General features: G+C 47.9%; 1 protein-coding gene across 1 annotated transcript in view; it reads right to left on the bottom strand.

The window, feature by feature from the left end:
- CWF19L2 (CWF19 like cell cycle control factor 2) overlaps window positions 1-24,120 on the bottom strand; it is a 193,626-nt gene that overhangs the window by 146,759 nt on the left and 22,747 nt on the right. The window contains exons 3-7 of the mRNA XM_073583021.1: window positions 17,609-17,728; window positions 12,060-12,170; window positions 8,726-8,845; window positions 5,582-5,675; window positions 1,270-1,385 (exon numbers count right to left, since the gene is read on the bottom strand). Of these exons, the coding sequence (XP_073439122.1) occupies window positions 1,270-1,385; window positions 5,582-5,675; window positions 8,726-8,845; window positions 12,060-12,170; window positions 17,609-17,728 (561 nt within the window). The remainder of the gene's footprint in view (window positions 1-1,269; window positions 1,386-5,581; window positions 5,676-8,725; window positions 8,846-12,059; window positions 12,171-17,608; window positions 17,729-24,120) is intronic.

Genomic DNA, 24,120 nt, shown 5'->3' with positions numbered 1-24,120 from the left:
CGGAGGGCTATCAGGCACCCAGCCGTGCACCCACACCACTTCAGTGCCCACCTGAAAGTTTTAGTGTAATACAGCTAACAAAAAAACTTTTAGAAATACACAACCCAAAAAATTAAAGGGGATGTCCCAGGAAGACCACCTCACTCAACGTGCCCTATTCGAACACATGACGTTCCCTGGGGAATCCTCCACTCGGGATCTTCCTCTCCAGGCATCCTTTGCTACATGAGTGACTATTAAAGGGCGTGTGTCACCAAAAATGAACTACTGTTAAAATCAGGTTTCTATGATAAATGGATTTTTTTAATTAAAAAATGGATTTTTTTTTTATATCACGATCTAGATTTAAGAAAAAAAAAAAAAATTGTGCATTTTTCGCACTGGTGACAAGTTCTAAGTTCATTCCTAATTCCTGTTGGGCACTTGGACAGGAGCATAAGAAGACTGACCAAACCCTACATCTATAAATAAGCCCTCGGAGCTCCTAATCCGAGTATGCCTCCCTATGGACAAATGTCATTGAGGAGGAGGAGGTGAGCTGTGACATCCCCTATTGTGAATGGTGGATCCAGCACTATCTACTGTATATAGAGGTGCTATCAGTCATTGTACAGGAAGGGGAGGAGGTGAGCTGTGACATCACATTGTGAATGGTGAATTATGTATCATCTACTGTATATAGAGGTGTTATCAGTCATTGTACAGGAGGAGGAAGTGAGCTGTGATTATCTATTCTATGCAGAGGGGTTATCAATAATTGTACAGGAGGGGAGCTGTGGCCACCTATTGTAAATGGTGAATTTTAGGTCATCTACAGTATATAGAGGTGTTTCCTTTTATTATAGTCGCGTGTCTGATGATGAGATTTCTGCAGTCTTCTGTACACAACATGAAGTGGGCGTCTAATATTGGGCCCAGTGGCCAATGTGAAGGTTTTCTTCTTTATAGATAGTAATATGGAAAAGTGAAGAAAAATGGAACCAGGAACGTTTACATTTAACATGAAACCTGATTTATATAAGGGGTCCTTTTCCTGATGACAGATTCCCTGCGGTCTGAACAGCCGCCATGTAATACTCCCACCCCCTGCAGCGGCCACAATGGGGGGGGGGGGGGGACGGGGGGGGACGTGACATTCCTGGCTGAACACATCTATACCATGCAGAAAACAGCAGGTGATCAATGAAAGGAAGGTAACCCCGCGATCCTCCTGTGTCATCAGTGCGAGTGGCAGGAGGATGGAATCACTGTGGATAGAGTTATTCTCACTCCGTATCTCTCGGCCACGATGTCCTCCAGGCTCCGCTTCTCTCTGTCTGACTGTTCCTGCATTCTCCGCAGAGACTTCTGGAGCCAGCTCAGCCCTCCGTCCGCCACCAGCTGAACTGCGGGAAAAGGGCAGGTAATAATGGCACCGACTGCTGGAGTAAAGCCTGCAACAACTTATCGCCAGACATCAGCTCGCGGTTCTTTGGTCTTATGACGGGTAGCGACACAATTACTAAAGCCGTCTCTGACTATTAGACAGGGCACACGGAAAGCGGACAACATCTCTCAGAGGGTCTCATGCAGGTTGATGAATCCGGCTCATCTTCACACTATGTAGTCTGAATTTATAATATTTGTTATTCGGCTTACTTTGGTTAAAAAAAAAAAAAAAACTGGCAAAATTTTGGAGCATGGGATCCAACTTTTCTAATTAAAGGTACAAAGAACGTGGCACTCACCAATCATGAAAATCCATACTTTATTTCATGACGGTTAAAACATCTTCGCCGGAGGAAAGGGGGAAAGGAGTGTGCGATGCCCGCGATTGGCTGCAGCGGTCAGGAAATTAGGAGAGCGTCAAAGGAAATATCTGCTCATTCGCTCATCTCATCACAGGCTGCTGCAGTCCTCTAGTGATGAGCGAGCGCGCTCGGATAAAGTGTTATCTGAGCATGCTTGCGTCCTAATTGAGTACTTACGGAGTATGCTTGAATCGCCGCGGCTGCATGTCTCGCGACTGTCTGATAGCCACAGCACATGCAGGGAGTGCCTGCTTGTTACACAATCCCTGCATGTGTTGCACCTGTCAAACAGCCGCCAGACATGCAGCCGCGGCGATTCAAGCAATTTTTTCAAACACTCCGTAAGTACTCGATTAGGGCACGAGCATGCTCAGATAACGCCTTATCCAAGCGCACTTGCTCATCATTAGTTCCTTCCAAAGGTAGCACAGACTTCGGGAGTTGCATACGCTCCATCTGTGGGGGTGCCGGAAGGAGAGTATACTTCTGCTTTTTATTTTTAATGTATTCATGTCTTAAAAATTGGTTTTATTTTTTTTTCTATTGCACACAACCCCTTAAAGCAGTGGTCCCCAAACTTTTTTGCACCAGGGACCAGTTTCCAGCAAGACCATTCTTCCATGGCCCGGCGGGGTGGAGGTGTGGCGGGGGGGCGGGGGACTTTGGTCTGATGGGGCGGGGTTATGGAACGAGTTGTAGTTTTACTGCATAATTATTTAATTATGACATTTATATAGTATGATGGCCCCACACCCGTAATCCCCCATATATAGCATGATGGCACCACAAAATACTGATATATATATATATATATATATATATATATATATATTTTAGCTGAAGAGCCCGGCGTCGCCTGGGCATAGTAACTAACTGTGGTTAGTTATAACAAATTATAATGATTATATTGCACATAAAAACCGTGCATCTAATCCTATCCTGTGTGATACTCTGTGCTGAGCCGTGTATCTAATCCTATTCTGTGTGATACTGTCTGCTGAGCTGTGTATCTAATCCTATCCTGTGTGATACTGACTGCTGAGCCGTGTATCTAATCCTATCCTGTGTGATACTGACTGCTGAGCCGTGTATCTAATCCTATCCTGTGTGATACTGACTGCTGAGCCATGTGTATCTAATCCTATCCTGTGTGATACTGACTGCTGAGCTGTGTATCTAATCCTACCCTGTGTGATACTGTCTGCTGAGCCATGTATCTAATCCTATCCTGTGTGATACTGTGTGCTGAGCCGTGTATCTCATCCTATCCTGTGTGATACTGTCTGCTGAGCCGTGTATCTAATCCTATCCTGTGTGATACTGACTGCTGAGCCGTGTATCTAATCCTATCCTGTGTGATACTGACTGCTGAGCCGTGTATCTATTCCTATCCTGTGTGATACTGTGTGCTGAGCCGTGTATCTAATCCTATCCTGTGTGATACTGTCTGCTGAGCCGTGTATCTAATCCTATCCTGTGTGATACTGACTGCTGAGCCGTGTATCTAATCCTATCCTGTGTGATACTGACTGCTGAGCCGTGTATCTATTCCTATCCTGTGTGATACTGTGTGCTGAGCCATGTATCTAATCCTATCCTGTGTGATACTGACTGCTGAGCCGTGTATCTAATCCTATCCTGTGTGATACTGTGTGCTGAGCTGTGCATCTAATCCTATCCTGTGTGATACTGTCTGCTGAGCCGTGTATCTAATCCTATCCTGTGTGATACTGACTGCTGAGCCATGTATCTAATCCTATCCTGTGTGATACTGTGTGCTGAGCTGTGCATCTAATCCTATCCTGTGTGATACTGTCTGCTGAGCCGTGCATCTAATCCTATCCTGTGTGATACTGACTGCTGAGCCGTGTATCTAATCCTATCCTGTGTGATACTGTGTGCTGAGCTGTGTATCTAATCCGATACTGTCTGCTGAGCCGTGTATCTAATCCTCTAATCCTATCCTGTGTGATACTGCCTACAGAGCCATGTATCTAATCCTATCCTGTGTGATACTGGGCTCCCCCTGCAGTCTGTGTCAGAGGGTGGTCTGTGTTGGCACGGTAATAAATTGTGTTATTTCCAGCTTTACAGAAGCACACACAGCGTTTTTTTTTCTCGTGTTTTTCCCGCAGATTTACCAAAAAATCCGCTCAAAAAACGCTTAAAAGAAGCTTCTCATTCATTTTAATGCATTTTGCACTTTCTGTGCATATTGATGCGTTTTTTTTCCGCGAAAAAAACGCTTTGCGGTAAAAACCGCAGGATGCTTATTAATTTCGTGGAAAATTCCGCATTTCTAGCTATTTTCTGTGTGTCTGGGGACGCGTGGCAAAAACGTGCGTTTTCTGGGAAGGAGTCCGGTTTTTATGCAGAAATTTTCAGCATACGTGTGCACATGGCCTGAAACAGCTCTGGGACAGCGTGGAGAGTTTTGAGTGGTGACTTTTGTGTTTCGACTGTTATGTGGCGAGGTTGGTGTATGTGTGGTGTATGTGTGCTGAGGGTGGTATATGTGGTGAAGCACGTGGTAGCGTGTGGCGCATTTTGTGTGTGTGCTCATATCCCCGTGTGTGGTGAGTATCCCATGTCAGGGCCCCACCTTAGTAACTGTACGGTATATACTCTTTGGCGCCATCGCTCTCATTCTTTCAGTCCCCCTTGTTCACATCTGGCAGCTGTCAATTTGCCTCCGTCGCTTTTCCTTTCACTTTTTCCCCATTATGTAGATAGGGGCAAAATTGTTTGGTGAATTGGAACGCGTGGGGTTAAAATTTTGCCTCACAACATAGCCTATGACGCTCTCGGTGTCCAGACGTGTGACTGTGCAAAATGTTGTGGCTGTAGCTGCGATGGTGCGGATGCCAATCCCGGACATACACACATACATATATTTTTTTTTTTTTTTTCACACACACCGACACATACACTCACACATATAGATACACACATATACACACACACATACATACATACATACATACACACAAAAAATACCTCTCTTCCCTGCTGCTCCAGTCGGGCCACGGCTGCAGTGTTACTATGGTCACGGGCGGGAAAGCAGAGGGCTTGCTCCCTGCCCGCTGACACGTAAGTGTTAGCATGTTCCCGCCTGCAGCCACAGATGCGTTGCAGTGTTCACATGTGATGAGCGCTGCGTGCGTACGTGCGACTCGCCCCGGTGATAACGAACAACCAGGGCAGGCACCCGCGGTGTGCTCTGAGCCGGCGCAGAGCACACCGTCAGTGTTTACTGCTGGTTTGCGGCAGCTCCACAGACCGGCAAGAGAGCCTCAACGGCCCGGTCCTGGGCTGCGGACCGGTGGTTGGGGACTCCTGCCTTAAAGCTTCGCCGTTATACGGTGTATATATTATGGAGATTTATCCGCACTCACTGGATCTACATTTTGGGGGTGCGGGGCATTTTATGGACAATTTTTCCATCTATTTTTCAGCGATTACAAGCAATCAAGGCTTTAATTTACATTTTCCTGGATCGGAGATTTGCCTTTGGCAATTTCCCGTCCGGCCGGGACGATATAATGGAGTACGTTGTGGAGGCCGTCAGAATGAGGCTCCTGATTAATACGGTTATGTTAATGTGCTGGAGAGAACACGCACAAAAGGATGAGCGCGCTAATAAAGGATGACAAATGCCGCGCTGCCTCTCCTATGGCAGCACAAACCCACGTTCTATTCTTTCCAGGCTCCTGGGGGTCGGTGGTGTGACAGTGACATGTGCCGACAGGCGGCCGAGCGCTGGAAGACGAAGCTATGGAAATTGCTTTTACCTTTTTTAACGGAGGTTACATCCCCCTCCTCCGGTGGCAATCCTGATCCGCCGTCCTTCCAGAACGGGTTTAATTCCCTCGCCTGCAGCTTCTCCTGCAAAACACACACAGACGAGAGCGGAATATAAAAAGGAAGAGAAGCTGGGCCGTGTCCGCACAGCCGCGGGGGGAGGTGATGCTGCCCCTCAGGCAAAAAAAATAAAAAATTGTTATTCGGGGTTGGTAAAACATACTTTGCTCTCCTGCAGCATGTCTGGCTGTGCGAAGTTATGTAGCTCCGTAACATTGAGTTCAGTTGGCGCGGAACTATAAGTATTACATGGAACCTCCGGACAGATATGACGGTGGGTTTTTTTGCAACTTTTTTTTTCCCCCCTAAACTTTATGTCATCCTGGAAATCCCCTTAAGAGCTCGTTACTAGAGAAGCACTTTACAATACTGATGTAGCACTTGTCTCTGGACATGCTGGGCTCTGTAGTAGTGTAACACATTTATAACCACAGGTTGGAGAGGTCATCCGGAATCATAAGAGCATTAGAGGGGAGGCTTTTACGTGTAATGTTTTCTAACTGAATCTCTAATGTTCGGGCGTATCTCCGAATATCTTACATAGATTAGGAATAACAACAGAGCATTTCACACATGGATAGCAGTGCAGCCTGTGATCTCTGACTGTGCTGCTGCCTTACATGACGCAGGGCCTGAGTTACAATCCCAGCAGACAGAAGCTGAGAAATAAATAGTTAAGTGTTCTCCAAGAAACGTCAGAAGTGAAGAATTAAACTGACTTATTGGGGGGACTATTAGGCGATCAATATCATATTTGTTTTTCTGACTCCCAGTACCAACAGAATAGAAGAGACTGCGGCCCCATCGCCCTCATTGTGTGCCAGGACTGCAGTACCAGGCTAAGCCAATGCACAATGTGTGGAGCTGTGTCCGGTAACTGTAAAGGGGGAGGGGGCATTGCAGCCACTGCAATCAACCGATCGGTAGAGATGCTAAAGAAAAGGCCACAAGTATTAAAGCTCCACTACCATCCCTTTAAATTTGATGTTCTGTAGGTAAAGTACATAAGAAAAAAAAATGCAGAAGAAATAACACAAAGGAGCACTGCCGTAGTGGGACTTCCTTCCTGCCTGACGCTGAATAAGATATAAAAAAATATTATACAATAACAAAAAATAAAAAGATATTCCTCTTAGAAAGGCAGACCGGTGTATCCTGCGGTGCTGGCCATCTGGCGGCAGGAACAGGACAACACAATCGTGGTTTGCACTTATGGAGGTAAAGCCGATAAATACACAGAGGGATGATCTCTGCTGGCCGGGGATATCGGGCTGTGATGGTCGACCTTGAAGAAGCCACAGCGAAAGACAAATACTGACAGCAAGAATATTACAGCTGGCCGGTCACAGAGAAATGTCGGGGAAGGTTATCTCCCAGTGCGATGCCCGGGTCATGGTTATATTCAGAGGCAAATATCCAGCATCACGGCGCTAACATCTTATTACAGAGACAGCCGGGAGGGGAGGGTGCGGAGGGAGAACAAGGGAGAGTAGGGACAGAGGACGGCCGGGTAGGTGGGGGGGGCAGAGGACCGCCAGGGAAGGGAGTGGGGGGACAGAAGACAAGGGAAGGAGGGGCAAAGAATGGTCAGGGAAGAGAGCTGGGGGGCAAACCAAGGACAAGGAACGGAAAAGTGGTGGCACGGGACGGCAGGGGCAGAGGGCGGCCAGGTAAGATAATGGGGGGGGGGGGGTCAGAGGACAGCGGACAAGGGAGGGCGGGGGCAGAGGATAACCAGAGAGGCGAGTGGGGATAGACAGAGAATAAGGGAAATCGGGTGCAGAGGACGGCCAGGGAAGGGAGTGGGGGGACAGAGGACAAGGGAAGGAGGGGCGAAGAACAGTCAGGGGAGGGAGCTGGGGGCAAACCAAGGACAAGGAACGGAAAAGTGGTGGCAGAGGACGGCCAAGGAGGGGGAGGACAAGGGAGGGCGGGGGCGGCCAGGTAAGATAATGGGGGGGGGGGGTCAGAGGACAGCAGACAAGGAATGACGGGGGCAGAGGATAGCCAGAGAGGCGAGTGGGGATAGACGGAGAATAAGGGAAATCGGGTGCAGAGGACGGCCAGGCAAGGGAGTGGGGGGACAGAGGACAAGGGAAGGTGGGGGCGGAGACCGGCCAGGGAAGGGTGTGGGAGGAGGGACAGAGGACAAGGGAAGGTGGGGGAGGGGGGGACTGAGGAAAAGGGAAGGTGGATGGGGAGGAGGGGCACAGGACAGCAAGAGAGGAGAGTGGGGGAGCGGCAGAGGACAGGTCACTGCTCTCTTTTCTCACCATTCCCAGGTTTCTATTAATTATTACAGAGATTGCAAAAGGATGATAACAGCTTTAATATTCACCACACACACGTACCTGTGCACGTGTGTGCGCAACATTTCTTATCCACCATCATGTGAAAAAAAGCTATTTATGGGGTCACTAATCTGCCCTAAATCTATCCACAGAGAGGAGTTCAGGACCCTGGACAGCTGAGTGACCGCACATGTGGCAGCTGCAATGCCCAGTATGTCATATGACAGATACAAGTAAGAGATAAGCCGTGGTATGCGGAGCTCCCCTGTAAATTTCTTATAGAGTTACCACCTCGGAGAGCACAACGCCCAGCACACATCACGCCCCACGCACATATCACACCCGGCACACATCACGCCCCGTAGCTCCCCCGTACACACATCACACCCGGCACACATCACGCCCGGTAGCTCCCCCCGTACACACGTCACGCCCCGTAGCTCCCCCCGTCACACAGCACGCCCCGCACACATCACACCCTGTAGCTGCCCCGTACACACATCACGCCCCGTACACACATCACGCCCCGTACACACATCACGCCCCGTAGCTCCCCCGCACACACATCACACCCCGTACACACATCACACCCCGTAGCTCCCCCGTATACACATCACACCCCGTACACACATCACCCCCCGTACACACATCACCCCCCATACACACATCACCCCCCGTACACACATCACCCCCCGTACACACATCACCCCCCGTAGCTCCCCCGGCACAGTCCTGCATTCTGATTCTCACGCAGCGCACGCTCTCAGATGAGCGACTCGTTACCTTTTCTACAGCTTCGGCTCGTTCACGCTCCAGTGTTTTCTCCTTCTGTCTTTCGGCTCTTAATGCGGCTGCTGACGTCGCTTTCACAGACATAAAGTCTAAGGTCATCCACTCGTCCCTCTGAAATGGAAGCACGGGTTCATTTAGCATTACACGACATCCAGGCAATCTCCGGGCTTATGGGGAAAAGGCTTTTGCCGACACCAAGAAATTGTCAGGTAGCTAAATGGCAGGCGGACACTGTGTGCATCCTAAGCCGGGCTCTGTGCAAACATGGAAAGTAAGGAAACGTAGCAAAGCACAAGAGAAAACGCCATAAAAACATCAGCTGTGAACAGGTAGAGAACAAGGGAATTATACAATAGGCCCATGTGGAACATAGATTTTCTACCAATGAAAACCACCTTGTCTGCGCTTCTGTTAACAGCACTCAGAATCACAGCAGTCTGGAGCGAACTCCCTGACATCTATAGGAGAGTCTTGTGAGCATGCAGAGTGAGCTGTGCAGAGAACACTGCGCAGGGAGGGGGAGGATGTGAGCTGTGAACATCACTCATTGCAGTGTGGAGAGGACTCATTGACTACTACAGGAGAGTGTTGTGAGCATGCTCTGTGAGATGTGCAGAGATCGGGTGGAGGTGAGCGGTGATCATCATTTATTGTGAATGGTTGGCCCTAAATATGTGACATCTTTCAATGTTATCCTGTCTGTGATGATGAAGGGACTGAGAAACGATCTACAGAATAAGTATCTGTACATTACAGGCTCAGTAGAAAGTGATAACTAGAAGATTTTATTTTAATATAGATACACACATGGTCAAAATTGTTGGTACCCCTCGTTTAATGACAGAAAACCCCACAATGGTGACAGAAATAACTTGAATCTGACAATAATAAAAAAAAGATCTATGAAAATGAACAAATGAAAGTCAGACATTGCTTTTCAACCATGCTCCCACAGAATTTAAAAAAAAATAAAACTCATGAAATAGGCCTGGACAGAAATGATGGTACCCTTAACTTAATATTTTGTTGCACAACCTTTTTGAGGCAATTACTGCAATCAAACGATTCCTGTAACTGTCAATGAGACTTCTGCACCTCTCGACAGGTATTTTGGCCCACTGCTTACGAGTAAACTGCTCCAGTTGTCTTGTGTTTGAAGGTTGCCTTTTCCAGACGGCATGTTTCAGCTCTTTCCAAAGATACCCAATAGGATTTAAGACAGGGCTCATAGGAGGCCACTTCAGAATAGTCCCATGCTTTCCTCTTAGCCATTCTTGGGTGGTTTTAGCTGTGTGTTTTGGGTCATTATCCTGTAGCAAGACCCATGACCTGCAACTAAGACCTAGCTGTCTGGCACTGGGCAGCACATTTCTTTCTAGAATCCCTTGATAGTCATGAGATTCCATTATATCCTGCACAGATTCTGGACACCCTGTGCCAGATGCAGTAAAGCAGATCAGAACATAACAGAGCCTCCTCCATGTTTCACGGTGGGGACAGTGTTCTTTTCTTGATATGTTTCATTTTTTCATCTGTGAACATAAAGCTGATGTGCCTTGCCAAAACCTTCCATTTCTGTCTCATTCTCATCTGTCCATAGGACATTCTCCCAGAAGCTTTGTGGCTTGTCAGCATGTAGTTTGGAAAATTCCAGACTGGCTTTTTTATGATTTTTTTCAACAATGGTGTCCTTCATGGTCATCTCCCATGAAGTCCAATTTTGCTCATACAATGAAGAATGGTGTGATCTGACACTGATGTTCCTTGAGCTTGAAGTTCAACTTTAATCTGTTTATAAGTTTTTCTGGGCTGTTTTGTTACCATTCGTATGATCCGTCTCTTTGATTTGTCATCAATTTTCCTCCTGCGGCCACGTCTACGGAGGTTGACTATAATCCCATGGAGCTTAAATTTCTGAATAATATGTGCAACTGTAGTCACAGGAACATCAAGCTGCTTGGAGATGGTCTTATATCTTTTACCTTTAACATGTTTGTCTATAATTTTCTTTCTAATCTCTTGAGACAACTCTTTCCTTTGCTTCCTCTGGTCCATGTTGAGTGTGATACACACCATGTCACCAAACAGCACAGTGAGTATCTGTAGCCCTCTATACAGGCCCACTCACTGATTCCACGAATGTAGACACCTGTGATGCTAATTAGCGGACACGCCGCGATTTAACATGTCCCTTTTGTCACGTTATTTTCAGGGGTACCATCAATTCAGTCCAGGCCCATTTCATAACATTTTTTTTTTTTTTAATTCTGTGCAAGCATGGTTGAAAAGTAATGTCTGACTTCCATTTGTTCATTTTCATAGATTTTTTATTTATTATTACGTTTGTCAGATTCAAGTTATTTCTGTCACTATTGTGGGTTTTTCTGTCATTAAATGAGGGGTACCAACAATTTTGACCACGTGTGTAGCTACAGCTATATAGATAGCAATAGTGGGTACGGAAAGTATTCAGACCCTTAAAATTTTTCACTCTTTGTTTCGTTGCAGCCATTTGGTAAATTCATAAAAGTTCATTTTTTTCTCATTAATGTACACTCTGCACCCCATCTTGACTAAAAAAAAAAATCAGAAATGTAGAAATTTTTGAAAATTTATTATAAAAGAAAAACTGCCACAACATCATGGTCTTCTCCAGCCATAGAATGCATCAACGTCCGGGGCAGAAGACCCCGCATATGAACAGGACATGCCAGCCCACCCGAGTGCAAATAAAGGAAACCTGTCATGGCAAAAAATGCTATTGATCTGCCATATACAGTTAGGTCCATATATATTTGGACAGACATTTTTCTAATTTTGGTTCTAGACATTACCACAATGAATTTTAAACAAAACAATTCAGATGCAGTTGAAGTTCAGACTTTCAGCTTTCATTTGAGGGTATCCACATTAAACTTGGATGAAGGGTTTAGGAGTTTCAGCTCCTTAACATGTGCCACCCTGTTTTTAAAGGGACCAAAAGTAATTGGACAATTGACTCCAAGGCTATTTCATGGACAGGTGTGGGCAATCCCTTCGTTATGTCATTCTCAATTAAGCAGATAAAAGGCCTGGAGTTGATTTGAGTCTGTAAGTGTTATAGAAGCTCTTTTATTAAGAGCTACGGAGTGGATTGGGGTCTAACACAGCATTCTAAAATTCTGTAAAAGGAGGCCCTATTGGTGGTGTCTGTACATTGGGAAAACCTGGTAGCAGGTTCCAATTAAATAGACAAGTTTTACAAGAAATGTAAATTACTTTTTTTTTTTTTTTTTTTTATAAAACCTGATATTTTCAGGCACAAACACTTAATACAGTAACATACCTGAACTTCTGATTCCAATTCCCTCCCGGGCGATTCCTTCTGGATTTTCCAAGCTTTCTTGTCACTGACCGGCTGAGCAGGGACAGCTTCAACCCAATCACCGCCAGAATCCTGCTCACAGGAAAGTAACCAATATACATGTAAAGACGACGATCAACACATACAGGGTAGAAATCTTATCAGTCTTACCTTATGGGGACTAAAAATTAAGTAAAAAGTAATGAAAAAAAAAAAAAGGTTACCATGCATGCTCGAGTATAAGCCGAGTGTTTGAGCACATTTTTTAGGCTGAAAACGCCCCACCTCGGCTTATACTCGAGTGAGGGTGCCAGACGATGGAGGGGAAACTGCAGCGGCGGAGCAGGTCGCAGGAGGCAGAAGCCGGCTGCTGTGGCTAAAGCCTGTGCCCGCTGCTAAAGAGAAAGGAGTATTCACTGCACTGGCAATAAATATCCATTTCTCTGTAATAGCGCGCACAGTGTCCGCCTCAACCGCCGGGCGGTCACTTGTCCCTGCTACTCAAGAGAAATGGAGAGGTGAATATTCATTTCTCTTAAGTAGCTGTACACGTGACTTACCGGCGGTTGACACTGTGGACACTACTTAATATTCACTGCCCTCCATGGACATAGTTCCTGCGTGGGGAGCTGCGAGTGTTCCAGCAGCTGTGCTCTGCATGTGAGCAGCGCATGACGTCCCTGCCCTGCGCTGCTTAAAAGCATAAATCAGCTGATGGAACTGGAACAAGACGCTGTGAGGGAGCAAAGGACGGTAAGTAGAATGTTTTGGGTTTTTTTATGTTTCTTGGTGGGGCCAATCATACCACAGATAAGGATGGGGCCATGCATACACGGATAGGGATGAGAAGCCATGCAGACAAGACAGAGACGAGGAGACTATGCATACCAGGATAGGGATGAGGAGCCATGCATACCAGGATAGGGATGAGGAGGCCATGCATACCAGGATAGGGATGAGGAGCCATGCATACCAGGATAGGGATGAGGAGCCATGCATACCAGGATAGGGATGAGGAGCCATGCATACCAGGATAGGGATGAGGAGCCATGTATACCAGGATAGGGATGAGGAGCCATGTATACCAGGATAGGGATGAGGAGCCATGTATACCAGGATAGGGATGAGGAGGCCATGCATACCAGGATAGGGATGAGGAGCCATGCATACCAGGATAGGGATGAGGGGGCCATGCAGACCAGGATAGGGATGAGGAGCCATGCATACCAGGATAGGGATGAGGAGGCCATGCATACCAGGATAGGGATGAGGGACAATGCATATGAGGATAGGGATGAGGGACAATGCATAATACCAGGATAGGGATGAGGAGGCCATGAGTATCAGGAAAGGGATGAGGGGACAATGCATACTGGATGGGGATGAGGGAACAATGCATACAAGGCTTATATAATTAAGTCAATAAGTTTTCACAGATTTTGAGGTAAAATTAGGTGCCTCGGCTTATACTCGGGTATAGACAGTAAACATTTTTAATAAATAAATGTTTGAGTCACCTCAACTTCTTCCACCCTCCACAATACAAAAATAATGACATTTAAAAACAAGTGAATTTAGTATCGTCACATGTACAAAAGTACGACTGTCTATTAACATAAGGGTTAATTTAACCAAACAAAAAATAATTACCATATTTTAGTTACTACACCTCCCATCAAAACATAGTATATACACAAAAATGATAACATATCAGTAAGAATGACAGCTTAAAAGCAAACAAAAAAAAGACCTCACACGGCTCCATCAACTAAGGCCTCTTTCACACTTCAGTTTTTTGCATCAGTTCAAATCCGCCAAAAAGTCAGACAAGCGGATCCGTTCTCAACTGATGTAAACGGATGCCACAGGATCCGTTTTCAGACGGATCCTGAAAAGGAGGAAATTTAATGGAAACGCTGGCGGCCGGGAAGGAGAGAGAGAGCGCTCTCTCGCGCTCTCTCTCTCTCTCTCGCGCTCTCTCTCTCTCTCTCGCGCTCTCTCTCTCTCTCTCGCGCTCTCTCTCTCTCTCTCGCGCTCTCTCTCTCTCTCTCGCGCTCTCTCTCTCTCTCTCGCGCTCGCTCTCTCTCTCTCGCGCTCGCTCTCTCTCTCTCGCGCTCGCTCTCTCTCTCTCGCGCTCGCTCTCTCTCTCTCGCGCTCGCTCTCTCTCTCGCGCTCGCTCTCTCTCTCTCGCGCTCTCTCTCTCTCTCTCGCGCTCTCTCTCTCTCTCTCGCGCTCTCTCTCTCTCTCTCGCGCTCTCTCTCTCTCGCGCTCTCTCTCTCTCTCTCGCGCTCTCTCTCTCTCTCTCGCGCTCTCTCTCTCTCTCGCGCTCTCTCTCTCTCTCGCGCTCTCTCTCTCTCTCGCGCTCTCTCTCTCTCTCGCGCTCTCTCTCTCTCTCGCGCTCTCTCTCTCTCTCGCGCTCTCTCTCTCTCGCGCTCTCTCGCGAGAGAGAGAGCGCGAGAGAGAGAGCGAGAGAGAGCGCGAGAGAGAGCGCGAGAGAGAGAGCGCGAGAGAGAGAGCGCGAGAGAGAGAGAGCGCGAGAGAGAGAGAGCGAGAGAGAGAGAGCGCGAGAGAGAGAGAGCGCGAGAGAGAGAGAGCGCGAGAGAGAGAGAGAGCGCGAGAGAGAGAGAGAGCGCGAGAGAGAGAGAGAGCGCGAGAGAGCGCGAGAGAGAGAGAGAGAGCGCGAGAGAGAGAGAGCGCGAGAGAGAGAGAGCGAGAGAGAGAGAGCGCGAGAGAGAGAGAGCGCGAGAGAGAGAGAGCGCGAGAGAGAGAGAGCGCGAGAGAGAGAGAGCGCGAGAGAGAGCGAGCGCGAGAGAGAGAGCGCGAGAGAGAGAGAGCGCGAGAGAGAGAGAGCGCGAGAGAGAGAGAGAGCGCGAGAGAGAGAGCGCGAGAGAGAGAGAGCGCGAGAGAGAGAGAGCGCGAGAGAGAGAGAGCGCGAGAGAGAGAGAGCGCGAGAGAGAGAGAGCGCGAGAGAGAGAGAGCGCGAGAGAGAGAGCGCGAGAGAGAGAGAGCGCGAGAGAGAGAGAGCGCGAGAGAGAGAGAGCACGAGAGAGAGAGAGCGAGAGAGAGAGAGAGCGCGAGAGAGAGAGAGCGCGAGAGAGAGAGAGCGCGAGAGAGAGAGAGCGCGAGAGAGAGAGAGCGCGAGAGAGAGAGAGCGCGAGAGAGAGAGAGCGCGAGAGAGAGAGAGCGCGAGAGAGAGAGAGCGCGAGAGAGAGAGAGCGCGAGAGAGAGAGAGCGCGAGAGAGAGCGCGAGAGAGAGAGCGCGCGAGAGAGAGAGCGCGAGAGAGAGAGCGCGAGAGAGAGAGAGCGCGCGAGAGAGAGAGAGCGAGAGAGAGAGAGAGCGAGAGAGAGAGCGAGAGCGAGAGCGAGCGAGAGAGCGCGCGCGAGAGCGAGAGCGCGCGAGAGAGCGAGAGAGAGCGAGAGAGCGAGAGCGAGAGAGCGAGAGCGCGCGAGAGAGAGCGCGCGCGAGAGCGCGCGCGAGAGAGAGCGCGCGAGAGAGAGCGCGAGAGAGAGCGCGAGAGAGAGCGCGCGAGAGAGCGCGCGAGAGAGCGCGCGAGAGAGCGCGCGAGAGAGCGCGCGAGAGAGCGCGCGAGAGAGAGCGAGAGAGAGAGCGAGAGAGAGAGCGAGAGAGAGAGAGCGAGAGAGAGAGAGCGAGAGAGAGAGCGAGAGAGAGAGCGCGAGAGAGAGAGCGAGAGAGAGAGCGCGAGAGAGAGAGAGAGCGAGAGAGAGAGAGCGCGAGAGAGAGCGAGAGAGAGAGAGCGCGAGAGAGAGAGAGCGAGAGAGAGAGAGCGCGAGAGAGAGAGCGCGAGAGAGAGAGAGAGCGAGAGCGCGAGAGAGAGCGAGAGAGCGCGCGCGCTCTCTCGCGCGCTCTCTCTCTCGCGCGCTCTCTCTCTCGCGCTCTCTCTCTCGCGCGCGCGGAGAGAGAGAGCGCGCGAGAGAGAGCGCGAGAGAGAGAGCGAGAGAGAGAGCGCGCGAGAGAGAGAGCGCGCGAGAGAGAGCGCGAGAGAGAGCGCGCTCTCTCGCTCTCTCTCGCGCTCTCGCTCTCTCTCTCGCGCGCGCTCTCTCTCTCTCTCTCTCTCGCGCGCGCTCTCTCTCTCTCTCGGAGAGAGAGAGAGCGCGCGCGCGCGAGAGAGAGAGAGCGCTCTCTCTCTCTCGGAGAGAGAGAGAGCGCTCTCTCTCTCTCGGAGAGAGAGAGAGCGCTCTCTCTCTCTCGGAGAGAGAGAGAGAGCGCGCGCGAGAGAGAGAGAGAGCGCGCGCGCGCAGAGAGCGAGAGAGCGCGAGAGAGCGAGAGAGCGCGAGAGCGAGAGAGCGCGAGAGCGAGAGAGCGCGAGAGCGAGAGAGCGCTCTCTCTCTCGCGCTCTCTCTCTCGCGCTCTCTCTCGCGCTCTCTCGCGCTCTCTCTCTCGCGCTCTCTCTCTCGCGCTCTCTCTCTCGCGGAGAGAGAGAGCGAGAGAGCGAGAGAGCGAGAGAGCGAGAGAGCGAGAGAGCGAGAGAGCGCAAGAGAGAGCAAGAGAGAGCAAGAGAGAGCGAGAGAGCGAATTTTTATTTGTCCGGCACCCAGAAAGAACACAATCCGCCATTAATGCAAGTCAATGGGGAAAAAAAACGGATCCTCAAAAAAAAATTGAGGATCCGTTTTTTTCAAAACCTGGCGGATTGTGACTGATTGTAAAAAACTGAAGTGTGAAAGAGGCCTATCCAAAATTTGCTTCCGAAAATGGCGACACAAAACCATTTGTTTTTTTATTTTTTTACACCAAGGTTTGTTTTTTATTCCCTAAAATGAAATTAAAGTTTGGTACCTCCATAATTATATGAATCTGGAGAATCGCGCTTCTGGGCCATAATTACCACAGAGCTCCAAAATATAATGGTGGATTTCCTGCCGTTTCACCACAGTTTTCCAGTCCATTATATGGTAAAATTATTGGTCTCATCTCAAAACTACAACTCGTCCGACAAATAAACCAGCCCTCATACATCCATGAAAAAGGAGGATAAAAAAAAAAAAAGTTATGGCTTCTGGCAATAATAGCGAGAAAATGCACAAAAGTGCAAAAAAAAAAAAAAAAAAAAAATTGGCCGCAGCGGAAAGTGGTTAGAGAAAATTCACTATGGTTCTAGAATAGAGTGAGACCCCCATCATGTATCGCTGACACATTCTAACCCAGCGGATTGGAATAAATTATCAGAACATGAAGCAAAGAGGACGAGATGAACGTCAAGGTTAATTGGCAGAGACAAGGTAGCACGCTCGCAGTTTTACCGCTACGTTGTTCTGGAGCGCGGGCAGAAAAATAATCTCCTTAATGGAGGGTCCGGGAGCGCGGCTCTTCCAGGACAGCGTCTTCCTATTTATTCAGGATTCATCTGTCACAGTAGGATTAATGGCGCTGGAAGGAGAAGTTACAGCAGGATAATGGCGGTCCTTGCAGAAAATAAAACACCCGGACTGCGCCGCGAAGTCGACAGTTTTCAGTTAAATGACAGCAAGGAACCATACAGTGCCGAAATACCCACTGCCTCCCCACTTACCGAGCCGGAACTGGCGGACGAGTCTCCATTTTTCTCAGACTGGGTTTTTTTGCTCTTTTTCTTCTTTTCTTTCTTGGACTTTTTCTCCTTTTTCTTTTTTTTCTTCTTTCCTGAACTCTCCTAAAAGTAGAAGGAGGATAAGTGATGATGGGTTCTGTAGTCTATTACGGCGGTGAGCCATTCTGGGCCATAGCCTGATCAGGACGCCATTTTACTGTTGTTTATCTGATACAACATGAGAAACAAGCTAATAAATGTCTGATAGATTCAGATAGGAAGAACATCAGGACGGCCACACGTTGCCATACAAATTACGGTATTTCAGCCATTTGTCATTTTTGTGCTTTTGCTTTTTCTTTTCCCTTCTTCCATAATACAACTTTACATATTCTCCATCATCATTAACATACAGGGGGTTGTGGTTTTATGGGATGAGTTGTAATTCATTTTAATCATATGATGTACTGAAAAACTAAGGAGAAAAAAAAAAAACAAGTTGCGTGAAACAAAAAGAAAAAAAAAAAAATCCCGCCATTGCTTTTTGAATTTTTGTTTTTTATGCCATTAATAGTGCAACAAAAACAGGATTTTTGGCTGCTTACCGTAAAATTTGTTTCTAGGAGCCTTCATTGGGGGACACAGGAACCATGGGCGTATGTTGCTGCCACTAGGAGGCTGACGCTATGCACATAAAAAAAAAAAGTTAGCTCCTCCTCTGCAGCATTCACCCCACCGACTGGCACTAAGTTAATCAGTTAGTGAGAAAGCAGTAGGAGAAGCAACAAGATAGAAAGAACGGACAGGCAACTCAAACAGTACAGTAACAATAGCACACAGAAGAAAGAACAAGAGTTGTAAAACATGGGAGGGTGCTGTGTCCCCCAATGAAGGCTCCCAGAAACAGATTTTACGGTAAGCAACCAAAAATCTTGTTTTCTCTGTCGCGTCATTGGAGGGACAAAGGAACCATGGGACGTCCCAAAGCAGTCCCTGGGGACGGAAACAGCAGAAAACTCCATTCAGGTCGGAGAACTCACCACTTCCGCCTGCAAGATCCTTCTGCCTAGGTTGGCATCTGCCGAAGCGTAGTTATGTACCTTGTAAAATTTGGCAAATGTGTGAATGGAAGACCAGGTTGCCGCTTTGCAAAGTTGTAGGGCGGATGCCCCATGGTGTACCACCCAGGAGGTGCCCACTGCCTGGGTAGAGTGAGCCTTAATCCCCGGGGGAGGACACTCTGCTATTAACCCGGTAAGCCTCCATAATTGCAGTTCTGATCCAGCAAGCAATCGTAGCCTTGGAGGCTGGCAGGCCGCTTCACACACCATATGGAATGACGACTTGGAGGTCCGTCTTCCTAAAGGGGGCGGTCCTAGCCAGATAGATCATCACCGCCCTGACCAGGTCTAGCCTGTTCAACGAACGCTCCAGAGAATGAGCCGGAGCAGGACGAAAGGAAAGGAGGACAATATCCTCATTCAAGTGAAAGGTGGACACCACCTTGGGAAGGAAAGAAGGATAAGAAGGAGAAGGCCGCAACACCACCTTATCCTGGTAAAGAACCAAGAAGGGGGGGGGGGGGGGACAGGAAAGAGCCGCCAACTCTGAGAGGTGCCTAATGGGGGTGATGGCCACAAGAGACGGCACCTTCCAGGACAGAGTGGACAGGGAGACCTCTCGGAGAGGTTCAAAGGGAGAACCCCTCAGGGCCTCCAGAACAAGATTGAGGTCCCAGGGGTCCACGGGAGTCCGTTACGGGGGAGCCACATGCGCCACTCCTTGAAGGAAAGTTCTGACTTGAGAACGGCAGGCTAAGGACTTCTGAAAGAGAATGGAAAAGGGTGATACCTGACCCTTTAGAAAACTAAGGGCAAGGCCAGAATCTAGTCCCGCCTGGAGAAAAGCCAAAATGGAAGTAAGAGACAAGGTCATTGGCGGAATGTTATTAGACTCACACCAGCGGAAAAAGGCTTTCCAGGTCCAATAATAGACCCTTGGAAGACGACGGCTTCCTAGCATGGATCATTGATCATCAGAAAAAAAAAACAGACGCTCTCAGAACCGCAGTTTCAACAGCCACGCCATAAAATTGAGCGACCGAGAACTCTAGTGGCAGATCGGTCTTGTGACAGAAGATCTGGCCTGTCTGGGAGCCTCCAGGGGTGTCAGTGAGAAGATTAACGATCTCTGCGAACCAGGACCTTCTGGGCCAATCCGGTGAGATCAGAATGACCGGCACCCCCTCCGCTTTGATCTTCAACAGCCTGGGAAGAAGGGGAAGGGGAGGAAACAGGTAGGGAAGCACAAATTGCGACCAGGGAATGGCCAGAGCATCGGCGCCCACCGAGAAGGCTGGCGTCCCTCGTCACCACCTGCCAAAGGACGGGAATGAATTACCGGCCCTGTAGGATGAGGGGGGGATGACTTCCACCAGATGAGAGACCGCTTGACTCGGGAAGAGAGACGAAGCAGACGATCTGCCAACAGGACAAACCTGTGCCATTGCGAATGGACGGCCTGCTGAAGTGGTCTCAAGTGGAACTGCGCAAAGAGGATTGCTTCCGATGCTGCCACCATTCTGCCCAGGACCTTCATTGCTGAACGGAAGGAAGGAAGCTGAGGGCCTTGCAGAGATCAAACTCCCTGCTGGAGGATTACTCTCTTCTCTACGGGAAGAAAAACCCTCGCCTGACGTGTGTCGAACAGCCTGCCTAAGACGACAAGGCGCTGAGTCGGAACAAGGCAGGACTTTTTCCAGTTCACTGGCCACCCGAACCGGGACAGGGAGTCGAGGATGATGGTCAGACTTTCCTGGGCCTGAGAGAGAGAGCCTTGATGAGGATGTCGTTGAGGTAAAGGATAAGCACTAGGCCCCTGATCCTCAAAATGGGTGGGTAGGGGACGGGGCAGGACCGGGTCTGGATCAGCTAAACACGCTTCTGTGTTAGGGGTTGGGTCCTGCCGGACATATGAGGATATGGGGTGGCAGTACATGCCGTACTCATAGTCTCTGTGTGGTAGTACAGTAGTGACTATTCACACTGTATCCCTCTGGAAACCTGAAAAGAAACAACGCACATTAGGTAGATATGGGCCTCAAGAAAGACCCGTGTCCACCTCCTAACACACTAAGCTAAAACTGATTAACTTAGTGCCAGTCGGTGGGGTGCATACTGCAGAGGAGGAGCTAACTTTTTTTATGAGCATAGTGTCAGCAGCATACACCCATGGTTCCTGTGTCCCCTGTTGTGAACTCTCTTAATCCGACTTTTGAGGCAAGGCTCCCTCTGGTGGATACTGCTGGTAGTGGAGCTGGTCAACATGATGTTAACCCAACAGCTGCAGAAGATAATTGGAGGAGTGGGGGTAGTGACTGGGACTACATAAGCGAGCAGACTTCTCTCAGTGGCTGCCGGTGACACTCCTTTCTTTGCTTATTGAAGATTTCTGTTGCCTGCCTGATCTTGTGTCATTTGCTAAACCCTTTGCATCTGATCTTGCCTTGCTGTCAGGGGCTGCTGGCTACTGCCCTGTATTTTTGTATCTTGTGTTTGCTCAGTCCCCTGCTGTATTAGCCTGTTTCTAGCCGCCAGCTCACACCTGAGTGCTGATATAGTGGGGGCTAGGTTTGTGCAAACCTCAGTATTTTTGTACATCAGTCGTGTTGGAATTGTTACGGTTTTTGCGTGATTGCAGACAGTGCCTTTTCTGTCCTGTCCTATCTAGTTAGTGTGGGCCCCATCATTTGCTCAGTCTATTTTCTGTCTGCGTTTGTGCTTCATCTTGTCTCACCGACAATATATGTTTGGGGGCTGTCTATTCCTTTGGGGATCTGCTCCGGGGCAGTTTAGATTTCACCTGTCTTTAGGCTTAGTTAGTCCTCCGGCTGTGACGAGGCATCTAGGGCAACGTAGGAACGCTCCACGGCTACTGCTAGTTGTGTTGCTAAGATCAGGGGTCTGCAATCCGCTGAGCGACCAACCTCTCTGGTGTTCTGGTGGCATAGCCTATTGCGCTCTCCTCCTTGGTGACCCATTCATAACAGTCCCCCCAATGAAGCGAAGGAGAAAATGTCCTTGTAACATGATTCCCCAGGTCAGTACAATGACGACAATATCTAAACTTGTGTAATTTTATAATTAATTTTAGTAGTTAGGAAGAAAGTTAAATAATTTCAATTTTGTTAATTTTTTATTTTTAATTTGGTGTGTGTTGTCATTTTCCAAGACTTTGTAACTATTTTCCCATCACGGGAGAGCTAATTTTTCCAATGCCAAGCTATCAATTTTTTATTGATACCATTTTGTGGAATATATGAGAATCTGACATTTTTTATGATACGTGTCGTGACCGAAAAATGGCAATTCAAGTGTTTGTTTTTTTTATTTTTAAACACAAATACACTAGGAAGTATTTTTTTTTCATATACCTGAACTTTACAGATGCGGGAATACTAAATTTGTTCATTTTATTGTTTTTATTTTTCTTATAGAAAGCCTAGCTATAAAAAGTACGAAGACAGCAGTAATAGAAGCCTCAAATAGGTCCCCAGGAGGCCACAGTACTCCGCGACACTGCGTCAGCAATCACAAAGAATGTAAATGCTGAAGTCGAAAATTGATAGCAGCATCTAAATGGTTAAAAAGCAGAGATCAGAGCTGGCTCTGGTTGCTGCTGTTAGAGGCAGGTGGCAGCTGTATAACAGTCAGCACCTGCCGTGTATGCTCCAACCTCAGCTCCATACACCTCCCCCTGCCAATCAGCGGTTCCTGATGGTGGCCAGAAGTGCTCAGTCTCTCACAGCTCCATCAACGGTATATTGGCCGCGCCAAGTATGACATACCCGAATTATTAAGGGATTGATACACAGGACCCGGACATGGCCACTATACAGTTGACAGATTGTTATACCTGCAGTAAGGAAGGCAGTCTTGTGTAAAGACCCCTAGGATATAAAATGTCTGTGCACCATCCAGACAACACACGGATGACAAAAAATAGACATGTGAATGCGGCCGTATACTTTGGAATTTAGGTGATCAATAGCAGTGATGAGCTGAGGCCCTTAATAATCCAGAGAAAGCTCTCTAATGCCCATTGTAGTGTAGTGGTGGTTGCAACCTATGGGACTGCTGGAGATACAGCCGAGTACACGGCTCTGCTTATTCTGCAATCACAAAGAACGAACGTAGCGGAGGTCACGCATGCGCAGCACAACTACATTCACACGAGGGGCATGGGCACGTCTTAGGCTCTGCTCACATGTCCGACTCTTATCCATTTGCTACTAATCAAGTATCAGAGCTCATTCACACACGATTTTGGGTACAAGTGCTATCTGAATTTTTCACGAACAGAACTCGCACCTAGTATATAGCCTATCGGGGTGTTCACTTGTCCAATTTTTTTTTTGTTTCTGTGCAAAATCGCGTAGACATGTACGATAATAATCCGAGTGTCAGATAATCAGATAAAAATTGGCAATACAAGTGTCTAGGGGTCCGTAAATTAATAGGACTGCCCTCGGACACCATCTTTGTATGTCTGCTTTTTCGAGAAACTCTGACCCCAAAACGGTCGGTCTCTATTTCCTTAACCTGTTGCAAATGGAGCAAAGACAAATGTAAAACAAGATTTATGTTTTTGAACATATCCAGTATTTAAAAAAAATATAAAAATACAGTTGTTTTTTTTTGTTGTTGTCTTGCATCCATTTTTAGTTCAGTTTGCAATGGATCCATTTTAATAGCGGGTCTCTGAACACTTAGGGCCGGATTCATCCTAGCTTTTATAACAGAATTCTGGCAGAAAAAGATTTGAAAAGCCCTGTCATGTTCACACTTCTCAGCACGCGTTGGTGAGTGCGCCTGCAAGGGTTGTTTGATGTTCTCTCACTCAACCTCTGTTTTAAGTTATAAAGTGAGCATAAATCGCACCCAAACACATTCAGCACACCCCGAATTCTTAAGACGCTGCTACCACTCACACACACAGGGTGATGAGTCGCCAAAATAGGCTAGTGTCAGACAATCAAAAGGTCACACATTCTCAAAGGCTGTGGAATTTTTTTTTAGAGCATACAAGGGTCAAACTTAAAGATTTTAAGCGTTAATATAACAACATATAGTGCTTAGAAAAAAATATATATAAAAAAAGGTAAAAATAAAAACGACACACAAACATGCAAGACAGTTATAAAATAAAAAGGGAGAAATAACTAAACATTTCCGCCTACAGTTATCTTATGTTTTCCTTGAGGGAAGGAGAAGTGAAGTAAGGATACCATCAGCCTCCTAGACTGCCCACACATGTGAACATCTTTTCTTTGAACCACCCCCAGTTCAAAGGGGGAACATCCTGTAGAGGCCTGAGGTATCTCTTGGTGCACAAACAAGAGATGAGGAAGGTAACGTTCCCAGTCTTTCCCTTCAGTCTCCACCAGCATCTTGAACATTTGTTTTAGGGCTCATACTCACATGCGAGAAACAAGGAAGAGTCTCGCCGGCACTCGA

The sequence above is a fragment of the Dendrobates tinctorius genome, unplaced genomic scaffold (assembly GCF_039654945.1).
Source record: "Dendrobates tinctorius isolate UK_male_01 unplaced genomic scaffold, ASM3965494v1 ptg000075l, whole genome shotgun sequence".
In the NCBI taxonomy this organism is placed as follows: domain Eukaryota; kingdom Metazoa; phylum Chordata; class Amphibia; order Anura; family Dendrobatidae; genus Dendrobates; species Dendrobates tinctorius.
Note: the sequence above shows the minus strand (reverse complement) of the source record. Positions and strands in the feature narration are given on the sequence as shown.